Genomic DNA, 13,531 nt, shown 5'->3' on the forward strand with positions numbered 1-13,531 from the left:
CAAACATTATAGGCCAGTATAGGTAAACTAAAATTGACACCATAACACTAGCCAAATTCCATGTACACATTACCAGTTCTACCATCATAAAACAAACAAACAAACATAAACATGTGGTATGCAATTTCCTTTTCAGGCGGACAAAATCCTTTGCAAAGACAACGATCTGATTGACCCACTGAAGATCAGTGTAAAACCTCATTCAGCCCGATTTACTGAGGAAAGCTTCAGAGGAACAGATGAACTGGTCAGTCCAAAACATTAGCTTTTGTTGGTTGTTATTGATCATGACGCACGCAGGAAGCGCTAATGGATGAAGTATGAAATGATTTGCGTAACTGTTTTTAATCAGTTCTCCATTAGGTTGTTGACTAATCCCGTTTCATGATTACAAATAACAGGATGTCTAGAAATTTCCATCCTCAGAGCCGTAGCTGTGTTCATCATCTGTTGACCATCCACAGAACTGCAGGACGGCCTCGTGTCGCGCAGTGCAGTGTACACTAAAGGACCTGGACCAGAAGAGCGATTATTACATCAACGTCACCACAAACATATGGAACGGCACCTTTGTGATGGTGAGTTCACAAGATCAGCCCGAGCTAATATTGCAGGGAAATTAGTATATCATTTATACAGGGTTCTCTCTTTCACGAACAGCAGATTAAAGGACTTTGAAGCACTTTTTAAAGCACCGCTAATTTCAAATCACGCACCTTTTTTAATTCCACTAGCTTATTTTGTGCTATGAAAGTCCTTACTGTACTTAACATTTCCATTACATTAAAATTTCAGAGTGAAGATGATGTTTTGAATTTGTCATTCTCAAAAATGTTGACCATTTTAAACAGTCATGTTCAAAGAACTTGAGTAAAACTTGCTAAATTCAATACTCGTAATGTTCAAATGTGGTTTCTGAACTACACTACCTGACAAAAAAATTCTTGTCGTCAATCCCATTTGTAAGAGCAACAAATAATAACATGACTTATAGTTAATCATTTGAAAAAGTGGCAGAAGGTAGACTTTTTTCTGATGAATGATCTGTTGAACTGCATCCCAATCATCACAAATACTGCAGAAGACCTATTAGAACCGACTTGGACCCAAGATTCTTACAGATATCAGTCAAGTTTGGTGATAGAAAAATCATGATTTGGGGTTACATTCAGTATGGGCGCGTGCGAGAGATCTCCAGAATGTATGGCAACATCAATAGCTCGAGGTATCAAGACATTTGTGCAACCCATTACATTACAAACCACAGGAGAGGGCAAATTCTTCAGCAGGATAGCGCTCCTTCTCATACGTCAGCCTCCACATCAAAGTTCCTCAGAGCAAAGAAGGTCAAAGTGCTGCATGATTGGTCAGCCCAGTCACCAGATATGAACATTATTGAGCATGCCTGGTGTAAGATGAAGGAGGAGGCATTAAAGATGAATCCTACGAGTCTTGATGAACTCTGTGAGTCCTGCAAGAGTTTCTTTGCCATTCCAGATTACTTTATTAAGTTATTTGAGTCATTGCAGAGATGTATGGATGCAGTCCTCCAAGCGCATGGGAGTCGTTTTTTTCCACTGCACCATGACTTTATATTCTATACTGTACATTATTTCTGTTCAGTGACAAGACTTTTGTCTAAGTAAAGTCAGACCTTACTATCTTAATTAATTCAAAATCAAGGCATGATCATATTGTATTTTGGTAAAATAAGCATAATCTAGAGGCCCTTGCCTTTCATATAAGCCACTTCTGATGCCAAATGATCAACTAGAAGTCAAGTTACTATTTGTTGTTCCTAAAACTTGGATAGGTGACAAGACTTTTGTCAGATAGTGTATAATCACACACTTTTCTTTAGGTTCTTGCATCCAGTATGTAAACACACTTGTGCACCATTAAAAAAATAAACTAAGACCCAATATTTGGGAGATGACCAGTTAAAACCAGCTTGACCAGCCTAGCCAGGCTGGGAGCCCAGCCAAAACCAGCTATGCCCAGCTTAAACCAGGCTGGTCAAGCTGGTTTTAGCTGGTCATTTTCCAGCCTGACCAGCTAAGACCAGACTGAAAATAGCTGAAACGAGCCTGGAAATGGCCAAAATCTCTCTAAAACCAGGCTGGTTAACCAGCTAAAACCAGCCAACATGCCTAGGCTGGTTTAAGCTGGATTTTTCAGCAGAGATGAAATTAAAGTCATGAAATAAACGTTGTTTATCAACGTTAGATGTAACATAAATCTCTAATGTGCATCACTGATGGGGAAACAACCAAAAAGATTCATAATAATGTCAACAAAAAGCATAAAAGGTGATGTGCCATGCAGGGAATTCTGGGAAAGTCAATTTACGGTTATTCGCCATATATATTAAGGAAACAATGTTAACCAGCTTATATGGATTTTTACTGTAACATTTTTACAATATTTTATCACGGCTATTTTTTACAGTGTACCTGAACTCACCTTTAAACTGTGTGTGTTCATTTCTCCAATCAAGGCTGATTTCCTGTACATTGTGCTCTCTGTGAGGGCTGATATAGAGACGTCTCAACCAGACCTACTCTTCATAGAACAGAAACAACTGAAGGTAAAGACAAAACTCTGAAGGAAATATTGAAAGCTTTCTCAAATATATATTTGACGCAATAGCAATCATTGCCAACATATCGCAGGTCGAAGTCAAAGTGAGCAAACCTGGAGCTAAAGCAGACGTTCCAGTGGGCGCCATTGTAGGAAGTATCATCGGTGGTCTGTTATTACTGGCTCTAGCTGTCGCTGTGCTTTACAAGGTACTTTATTTACAGTTTTAGCTTTAGCACTATGGTTTTAGCACTGTAAAAAGTATGTTAATTAAAAGTTTCCATATTTAGTGATTCACAAGTGTTTTCCGTTTATTTACAGTTGTGAATCACATTAAAAAACCTTGATCTCTGATGTCAACAATTGATGTTAAAAATAAAAAATTCAACTCTACAGCTTAACAAAATGACTTTTAGTGACATTTTAGTAGATTGAAATGATGTATGAGAAATAATAGATACAAGTCTGTAAAATACCAGAAAATGTACTGACAGTTTATTACAAGGTTTTTGTACCGTAATATACAACAGCCAAACAATATATCGCCTTAAACTATTAAAAATGCTCAGAAAAGTCACTTTTTACAACTTGTCAAGGTTAAAAGTTCTTTGAAGGTCCAATAATGCAATATTAAAACATTTATAAAATAAAAATAAAACACAATAAAAGTAAAAACATGTAACAAAATACAGAAAACTGCTAATTTCCATGTTTTTACAGTGTAGTACACTTGCGTAATTGTGTATATTTAACAATCAATTGTTTATATCCAGCTTGGATTCTTCAAGAGAAAATATCAACCCTTGATGAAAGGTGAGGAAAATGGAGCCGAGGTCCAAGAATTGCAGGAAAACGATGAGGCGTCCTGAGAGATGTGCTGAGACTACTTTCTTCTCTGATAAAATGGCAAGAAAGGGGCTTGAAAAGTGAACTGGGTCTTCTAAAAGTGCGGGTGTGATTACAGTGCAGCACTTCAAACCTGTTCATCTCTTGTAGATTTTTCTTTGCAAGACTTGAACAGCAGCAAAGGTTTTGGGGTGCAAGCATACCATTTTTAACTTGATCTCTGCATGGCTAGTGTTACAGCATTTACTTATCCTCCTAAACCAGAGTGTCTGTTCTGTTGAACACAAAGGTAGAAATAAGACTGTAAAAAAAAAAACAGCTGACTTTCATAGTATTTTGGTGTGTTTTTACTATGGAAGTCAATGACTGTTTTTTCCAACATTCTTCAGAATATCTTGTTTTCAGTTGTTATCTCTTTTTAACAGAAGAAAAAAATCTTAAAAGTTTAGAACCATTTGAGTATGTTTAGATGGTGAGGAAATTTCATTTTTGGGTGAACTATCTCTTTAACTAGATCTTTTAAGACTATCGTCCACAGGTTATGAGCAATTGTTGGCAAACTGGCATATTTGAACACATTTGATCATCTATTGTACACTTGAGTACTAAAATGACCAAATACTTAAAGGGGTCACACCATGACAAATTAAAAATGAAATTTACCTTGCTATTTTGACAGAAAAAGAGCCGAATATTTTTGTTTACATGTGCTTTGTATTCAGTATAACTATTCTTTCAAAACTATTTGTTATTTCAAAAGAACATAACTAGCATAGTCTATTTTTCATGTCAGACACTGTATATTTTCTACTTATTTACCTCGCAAGTCGACTAGAGATTTTTAAAGGTAGAAGTTACATTACATTTAAAACTGATCTTCTTACTCCTGTGCAATAATGAGGGGCAGCTCATACTTTTTCTTAAGCAATGATATTATCCAGTCAAAACAGACACGGTTTACTGAAAATTTCAGCAACATTCAAATTATATATATATATATATATATATATATATATATATATATATATATATATATATATATATATATATATATATCAATCATGTTGTGACCCCTTTAAAGCCACAATATACTTAAAAGTCAAATTAGGTAAGAAAAATAAATAAAAATGTACGCTCTTTTTTTTTTTGAATGTTTTTTAGAATGTAAAATGAATTTACAGTGTTAAAGAGATCACCCAAAAATGGAATATCTGCTATCGTTTATTGTTCTTCCATTATACAGATTACATATGAATATGGTAACGGGTTTCAGTTCACTTTGGCTAGTAATAAACAGCTGCCATTTCTTCAGTTCAGTTAAAGCATGAGCACACCGGAGCTCATTTACAGTAAACAAGCAGGTAGATTTAATTTGCTAGTCACTGACAGATTTTTCTGTATTTAATACTGTAAACCTGCTTGCTTTAAAGCAGTCTTCACCTTACTGTTCAGATGCTTTCAAACAGTAATTGCTGTTGTTTTCACCATTGTCATTGTTGTGCGTTTATCTTGTCGCGTGCAGCACATATTTTAGACTTTTATCTACATGTGGGCTGCATTCACAAACACAGCTCAGGAATTTTCAACTGTTTAAAACCATTAACCAAGAAACTACAAACTTTGAGTATATTGGAGATTTCTAACATACCAGGTATAGTTATCTTAAAATCATAGCAATAATAAATTAATTAATTCACTTAAACAAAAATTTATTCAATCACTTATTTAAAATTGTATAATGATAAAATATTTTAGCCCATAACCAAAAAAACCTGGCTGTGAGAATATTGGACACTTAAAGTTTACCAGACATACTTTATCGTAAAATCGCAGCAGTAACTAATTCATTTTAATACAATTGTAATGCTGTTGTATTATGATTGTATTAAAATACAGTATTTTTGTAACCCGTAAACAAAATACAAAACACTTTGCCGTGAGTATTTTGGAGACTGAAAGCATATCAGTCACTGCTATTGTAAAATCAGAGAAATAACAAAATTGATATACTTATTTTAATTATAATTGTATTATAATACAATATTTGGATCTTTTTAACCCATAAACAAAAGCAATCAATTTTGACACTCCAAGTATATTGGAGACTTAAAGCATTCCAGTCAACTGAACTGTTATCATAAAATCGTAGCAATATCAATATTAATATTAATACATATATTTTAATACAATATTTGGAACTTTTTGAAACTATTAACAGAAAAACTGTGGCGTGAGTATATTGTCTCAGTGATGCATTGCTGCCAACTTACTTTTATTTATTTTTATTCATTATCGTTATTACGAGAAAAGATGTTGTTTTAACAAGATAATTATGTTGTTTAAACGTCATGATATCTCATTTTTAAGAAAAAACATGTTTTATAGAAATAAAATTGTTATGATAAGGAAAGACATCATTTAAATGAGAAATTATCTTATATTATGACATAATTGAGTGTAAAAATAAAGTAACACTTTCCAATAATGTTGTATTAGTTCATGCATTAACTAACAATGACCAATACATTTATTACAGTATTTGTTCATGTTAGTTAATGCAAATAAATCATTGCTAGTTCATATTAACTCACAGTGCATTAACTAAAGTTAACTAGCATGAATAAGGATGTTAATAATGCATTAGTAAATGTTGAACTATGCTTAATAAATGCTGTACAAGTATTGTTCATAATTAGGTCATGTTAGTAAATACATTAACTATCAAACCTTATAGTAAAGTGTGACCAAAAATAATGTGTGTGGCAACAATGCACAAGTATATTTTGGAGACTTAAAGCACACCAGCCCTGGTTATCATAAAAAAAAGTAATATTACAAAACTGTTAATTTAATTACTCTCTCAAACTAGGCTGTCGATCTCATGTATGTTTCTGTGAATCTTCTACTGCTGTCACTTTTGTCTGTACTATGCAAACACCATTAGCAAATCACAGCAATAATAATAATAATCAGTGCAAGAGTACATGAAATATCAGGGAAATGTATTAACACTGCTCAAAAAAATGAGATTGTGACTACTGAAACGGCAACACTTGATAAGTTAATAATGCTCATATCATTCACAAATGTACAGTGAGACAATTTGAGCACGTTAATAATAATGTTAAGCTTTATTTAACATTTGTAAATGATAAAAGTAATATAAAGCGTTGCCAGTATGTTATTATGATGTGTGAATTCAGGGTTTTGCCTTCTGCTGATGGTGTGATGTCTTTAGAAAACCTTTGGAAAACATGTCTAACTACTAACAAGCTCCAAAGCGTTTAGTTAATGTTTACATAATGTTGTTGCACTTTTAAAAAGGTGTCCATTCTTAAAAAATACATTTTAAACTGTAAGATGGACTGTTTTGATTAGAATCTTTATTTGTGTTTCTCCAGGTGAACTTTGTATTTTTGCAATAAAACCTCCTTGATGCTTCGTGAGATTTACTGTAGCTCATTTACTAGTGGACTTTTTCAGCTTTCTTTGGGATGTTTTCCACCATCCGCCCACAAACACTCCTTGTTCTCCTTCCAGCAAGGCTCCCCGGACTCGTATATTTCCTGACAAGAACAAAATAATTACAAACATGCTGCAAACAATTGCACAATGTCATATACGAAAAGAAATAACCAAACTTTGGTGGTAAAAATCAAATAATAGTTATTATATAACTATATTTTCTTGCAGACACAAAACATTGAGGGCTTCCACGAACACGAGTCAAACAACTTTGGAACATTTGTTAAATAAAATGAATGAGGTATTAGAGGCACAAATATACTTTATTCTGCCGCGAGCGCGATTTGATTGCATGCAATTAACCTAGCATGAAAAACAGCTGCTTTTAAATAACAAACGACTGTTAGTCTTTTCAACTGTATCCAATTATGATGTCAATGTCATGATTCTGACCAAACGCAGACATTATATTCACATCATGATGAACTAATTCTAATATGATTAAAATATAATGTGTAACATTGCTTAACACCTAGAACAGGGTCGCAATACAAAACTCATTTTGTCATTGTTTATACAATTGTCTTTCCCTGCATTTAACAACATGATTGATAAGAAAAAGGGGGTAAATTTTATTTATTTTTATTTGTTTATCAGCTTTAAAATGTTTAATGTAGAGGAAAAAATGTCTGGATCAGGAACGTAGCACCTTTAAAATAAAAATAATTAAAATAATATTAATAATAACTAATAATAATAATAGCAACAATTTAAATGATAATTAATTTATGTAATGCGTTCTTTTATGAAAAAAGAACAACTATAAAGTGTATCATTTTCCATTTAAACAGATTTCCTTATTTTTGATAACAAGAATATTGGATACACCAATGATCAGAAACTGCATTTATTTTGATTAATATTGTTATGTTATTCATTGCTGCAAATTTCTGAAAATGTGTTTCGAATAGGCAATAACCATTTTCAACGTGTACCACAGTTTGGAAAAGTCAATGTTTTAAAACCGCCTAAATTTTCTGCTATGTATGTGTAAGATTTTTATTTAGGTTTGTTGTTGTTGTTTTTAGGACAACAGTATCTTCAGCAGATAAGATTTCCAAAGATGCTGTTTTAAATTGTAAAGAAATCTGTTTTTGAAAGTCAGGAAGAAGTCAATAATCTATTTGAATTGCTTAGCCTGACATGTTTACTGCTCCAAAATACTTTAAATGTTTCTCAAAATGAAATATATTGTGTTTAAAGGGGGAAAAAGTTTTAGTTTTTTACCCAGACATTTAAAAAGTATAATAGTAAAGTAACCACTATAATCTTATACCGGTCCATGCCTAGTTTCAATGTGCAAGTTTTATAAAAAAAAAATTGTTAAAAAAACCCCACCACTTTACAGTAGCCAAGAAAGCTTAACGTGATGAAATTTAAGAAAACACATGCAATTACAAAAAATGCCAGCAAATTAAAAAAAGATCTTTATTCGTTTGACAGCACACGTGCTACAAATTCTCACAACGCAAACAAAACTGATAAAATGCAGTACATTTTCTAACAGCGTAAACAATTTACGAAAACGCACTGCATTTTCTCATAACACTTGCAAATAGAGAACACAAAGGAAATTTTTCAAGGGGACCAAAAAACATGATGGACACTGCTGTGATGTGACTATTGTTCAGTGAAGTTGTAGGTGATCTTTGAAAGGTGAGTTTTTGTTTGTTTATTTTAACATTTGAAATCAACGCGTATTTTTGTAAATTGTTTGCATTGTGAATAAGCACAGCACGTTTTCATAAATTGTTTGCATTGTGAGAAGGCGCTGCACGTTTTCGTAAATTGTTTGCATTGTGAGAAAGCGCAGCACGTTTTTGTAAATTGTTTGCATTGTGAGAAAGCGCAGCACGTTTTTGTAAATTGTTTGCATTGTGAAAAAGCTCAGCACGTTTTTGTAAATTGTTTGCAGTGTGAGAAAATGCCGCACGTTTTCATAAACTGTTTGCGTTGTGAGAAAATGCAGCAAGTTTTTTTGTTAAATTGTTTGCATTGTGAGAAAGTGCAGCACGTTTTCGTAAATTGTTTGCATTGTAAGAAAATGCAGTGCGAATTTGTAAATTGTTTGCACTGTGAGAAAATGCAGCACATTCTCATGAATTGTTTGCATTGTGAGAATAAAGCACGTTTTCGTAAATTGTTTGATTTGTGGAAAAACGCAGCACGTTTTCAAAAATTTTGTGCACTGTGAGAAAATGCAGCACGTTTTCATAAATTTTTGCATTGTGAGAAAATAGTGCGTTTTTGTAAATTGTTTGCATTGTGAGAAAATGCAGCACATTTTCGTGAACCGTTTGCATTGAGAATAAAGCACGTTTTCGTAAATTGTTTGATTTGTGAGAAAATGCAGCACGTTTTCGTAAATTGTTTGCATTGTGAGAAAATGCAGCACGTTTTTTAAAAACGTGTCGCGTTGTGAGGATCTTTTGTAATTGCACGTGTTAAGTACTATTATGTGTTAATTCTACAGTCGCAACAAGCATCTTTAGAAAAGAGACATCGCCACCAACTGGTCTGGCATGCAAAATACAGCTATTTTAGTCATTTTCGTGAATCTGTGTGAAGAGGGATTGTTCCACAATATTCTCCACAACATTTCTTCCATTTTTACTACAGTTTTTGTGTAAATGCACATTGTTAGAGTATGTTCAAACCTTTTTCCAGATTGGCACAGTAGCTTTGAGTGTGTCTATGCAGTATTTAAGCGCTTCCAGGGAATCACTTCTGTGCGGCGATGATATGCCTATAATAACACTCGCTTCTGTTACAGGAACCAGACTGTGAAAGAGCACAACATGTACTTTATGATATCGATGAAATTGACCACAAATATTCAATCATTTTCCTATAAATAAAAATCTTTAAGCTTTAACCATAATAATGCAAGACGTCATTGTCACTGGCATCACAGGATGTGCATGACAGTCGAAACACAAAGGAAAAACTTAAAACGAATCAGTGAACGATTATTGAGCCATTTAACTATTAAATGTAATGACTAATGCTTAGACGTACACACTGGCAACCTATTTGTCCATAGTTTGTTAATGTAAATCTGTTTTCTTTTGAAATGTGCGTAGTCTAAGAAAAAAAAAGATGTTCAGTCATGATGTTAAAGTGTTCTGTCATTTAGTTATGATGAGCCCACTTCATCTGCCTGTATACACCCCACACTAATCATATTGCATGTATTCATGAGCTAAATGTACTAATTGATTTAAAGTAGATATACTAATCCTTTTAAGACAATTAAAGTTCAGATAATGCTATTCACAGTGGACACAGCACATTTTAACACACCAAAACACAACACAATGAACTATATTTGATTCTGATTGGTCAATCTTGACATTCCAAAGCATGTTACTCCCTAATAACAACTGACTACACTAATAACACAGGCTCATCTGAGGACTTTGAATTATCTTTACCATATAAATATATACATGTACTAACATACATGAGTTGTTGACACCTTTTTGCAGCTAATAAAGAAGTTAGTGAAGTTAGTGTATGCTGCATTCAGCAGTTTTTCTTTTTGGAAGCTTTATGTTTAAAAAAAAAAAGAGGGGAGGGGGGGCGGGGGGCTACAGTACAGTAGTAGATTATTACAGCTCCGATCAATGTTCAAAACTATGTTTTTCATATAAATACAAACAAGCAACCCCAGCCCAAATGAAAAAAGTGACACAAATGTAGCACATTAGGGGGCATTCACATGCCTTGCACTGAAAGTGCAAGGAAAGCATTTCTTCACCATTTTTCAACACGCTCACGCTCCTGAGGCGTCCTTCATTGCTAGGCGACCATCAACAGTTTTCACTGAGGATGACCAACCATTGCTGCAGATCTGATACAAGTTTTATTTACGGAGAAAATTAAAAAGCACTGCAGTGTTTAGGCAAAGTCCCTTTAAGGCAAGTCATTTCACTCAGCGGCCATCTTTAATACGCCTTTCTCGCAGTATGCTTCGGCATTCTGCTTGAATGGGTTAAACATCAAATTCTACAAAACTACTTGCCAAGCTTTCGATTAAATTTCATATTACGAATAACCAATAAAATTAAACAACAACTGTCTATTTAGTTTCATTTCTAAATGTTCGTATCACACAAAATCTGCAGAAACTCACATCTGGTCCTAGCCCCTCCCCCGGAGAATTGTCATTCTTTAGCGATCGCTGATTGGCTACTGTACTAGAAGGCGGGCTTTATTCACCATATAGCGATCGCTGATTGGCTCCTGTACTAGAAGGCTGGGCTTCATTCGCCATATTGACCATTACACTTACGAGTGACATGTCTTGTGTATTCTACAGTTTTTGCTTTAGGTGATGTTTGTTTGTCTGATCTTATTAGTCTACTGTTAATAATGAAATGTGTGTATTCCATACAAAGTATTGAAGCTTATTTGTTAGTTCTAGTCACATGACTTGCAGTGCACTTGTGGCATTCTGAAAACTTGAGATGTGTTCAACTAGGTGCGCCTGGAAAATGCAAGCATAAAGATTATTTTTTAAAGAACTAAAGCAAGATTGAAATATGTTAGATTTAAAAGTAAGCCCCGAGACTGCTTAAGCCTGTCGGGGTTAATTCTGTCAGAACAACAGATGAGATGTACATTATCCCTTATTTAATTGTTAGTTGACATCTCTACCTCAGCCATTATGCATCGCTCCTCACCCGAGTCTGTGTTGTATGTTAATGTGTCTGACACTGGGCCACTTTGTCCTGATGTGACTGCAGATCTTCTTCAGTTCAGACTCTGCCATTGGAGCGTAGGCCTCGTATTCAAGCCGGATCACTTTCTTACCCTCGAAATTATCTCGGGTAGTGCCTAAATGAGGACAGTATGTACAGCATATAAATTAATATGCATCTGAAAAAAAAATCTATGTTCCACAATTTGAAATATTATGGCCTTTACTTTCTTTTTTCCATCCATGTTAAGCTGCTTTATTTTTACATTGCAAAGAGATGCTAGAAAAAAAAAAAGAGTTCAATTAAATGAAATGGAAGAAATGATCTAGTTACACTGTAAAAATTGAGTTGCTGTCTTACATTTGTAAGTTGACTGAAAGTTAAAGTACAGTAAGCTGATACATAATTAACTAATTTAATCAAAGTAAGGATAATGCAAGTTAAAAAAAAACAAAAGATATGTTGTCATGGCTAATACAAGATTTAACTTGATGTTTAAAGTCTGCTTAATTTATAAAAGTTAAAAATGACTTGTAATTTAACAGAACTTAAAAAACAACTCTTTCCTTATAGTGTATGTACAGTGTAATGTAAGAAAGACTGACCGATGAATAGAGAAGTAGCACCACAGGAAGGACATGTAACCGATTCAGACACTTTGTCAGCAGAAAGTTTGTCAGTAGTGAGTGTGATTAAATCTTGACCCCCATCGGCAGCCATACCTGTACAAAAAAGCAAATACAATATAATATAATATAATATAATATAATATAATATAATATAATATAATATAATATAATATAATAAAATATAGAATAGAATATAATATAATACAATATGTTAACAAATGTGTTTTGCCACTTTCTTTCCAGCTAGCGTGAGTAAATGTTGCTATAGATTGTGAACTGACATTCTGTTGTGTACAAGATATATCGCCGAATGCACCAAATCGAAACAAAATAGCGTTATATATTTATTGTGCATCACACAAACTGTTTATCAGCATGATTCAACAGCAAAGACAGCACTGTGAGAATTAGAGTGAATGCAAACCCCAAATTAAACTAAAGCCGAATGAAACCGCGCAGTCAATCTCCACAACACTGATGTGAAGAAGATCTGAAATGTTGTGCGACAACGGTCAGGCTAAAGGTTTTTCTTTCCCCAAATCATCAGCTTTTATCATAGATTTGCTTTAGTAACACTAACAGGGCATATTTATATTTACATTAAATTATAATGTTATTCATGTATTAAATATATTAAATGCAATATAATTACAATATTTAACTCATATTATTGGTATTTAGGGATTTTTATATAACATTTACAATTTTATAATACTTTTTTTGGATATAGTAATATTATTTTAAATTCTTTTTATATATAACAAACATCTAAAAACCAACTTAACCTACTTTATTAACTATGGTAATGAGGTTTTTGAATGATGACGATCCGCTGAAAAATGTACAAAAGATGAGGCTGTTTTTACAGATGCTACTTTTTGTTAATGAAAATAAATTTTAACTTTAAATTTTAATTTGATACAAATTTTAATGATCTTAACTTCTGTTACTCTGAACTCAAGCTACTGTCAAACATGCATTTCTAATAGACATAACTTTTATTATTAGATTAGATTCAATTAAAGAGATTCATTGTATTGTCATTGTGCAAAATGCAATACAGAGCCAATACAATGTTCAATTATTAATATATATATATATGTAGCAGCTCATGGTGGCACAGTGGGTAGCAGGATCGCCTAACAGCAAGAAGGTCGCTGGTTCGAGTCCCAGCTGCGTCAGTAGGCATTTCTGTGTGGAGTTTGCATGTTCTCCCCGATTTGGCGTGGGTTTCCTCCGGGTGCTCCA

The 13,531-nt window shown here is 33.6% G+C and overlaps 2 protein-coding genes across 3 annotated transcripts in view; one reads left to right on the forward strand and one right to left on the reverse strand.

Annotated features, from left to right (window-relative positions):
• The window catches only part of itga2.2 (integrin, alpha 2 (CD49B, alpha 2 subunit of VLA-2 receptor), tandem duplicate 2), a 47,554-nt gene extending 43,138 nt beyond the window's left edge, over positions 1-4,416 (forward strand). For both annotated transcript variants that reach the window (XM_056466232.1, XM_056466233.1), the window contains exons 25-29: positions 137-247; positions 465-578; positions 2,498-2,587; positions 2,673-2,789; positions 3,354-4,416. In XM_056466232.1, the coding sequence (XP_056322207.1) occupies positions 137-247; positions 465-578; positions 2,498-2,587; positions 2,673-2,789; positions 3,354-3,449 (528 nt within the window). In that variant the 3' untranslated portion in view covers positions 3,450-4,416. The remainder of the gene's footprint in view (positions 1-136; positions 248-464; positions 579-2,497; positions 2,588-2,672; positions 2,790-3,353) is intronic.
• Positions 4,417-6,411: 1,995 nt separating this feature from the next.
• Positions 6,412-12,374, reverse strand: LOC130236432 (molybdopterin synthase catalytic subunit). Its single transcript, XM_056467135.1, has 4 exons — positions 12,260-12,374; positions 11,637-11,790; positions 9,609-9,732; positions 6,412-6,992 (listed from the first exon to the last, which is right to left on the reverse strand). The coding sequence occupies exons 1-4, from the start codon at positions 12,372-12,374 to the stop codon at positions 6,906-6,908; spliced, it is 480 nt and encodes a 159-aa protein (XP_056323110.1). The 3' UTR covers positions 6,412-6,905.
• Between the last annotated feature and the right edge of the window lie 1,157 nt (positions 12,375-13,531).

Source organism: Danio aesculapii, chromosome 10 (genome assembly GCF_903798145.1).
Source record: "Danio aesculapii chromosome 10, fDanAes4.1, whole genome shotgun sequence".
NCBI lineage: Eukaryota > Metazoa > Chordata > Actinopteri > Cypriniformes > Danionidae > Danio > Danio aesculapii.

Bases quoted from the DNA above. Each gene is read 5' to 3' on its own strand.
- LOC130236432 (XM_056467135.1), bottom strand. From the start codon at position 12,374: ATGGCTGCCGATGGGGGTCAAGATTTAATCACACTCACTACTGACAAA. The intron at 11,791-12,259 runs GTCAGTCTTTCT...GTCCTCATTTAG, and splicing joins TGCTACTTCTCTATTCATCG to GCACTACCCGAGATAATTTC. The intron at 9,733-11,636 runs GTGAGGAGCGAT...GCTCTTTCACAG, and splicing joins AACATACAACACAGACTCGG to TCTGGTTCCTGTAACAGAAG.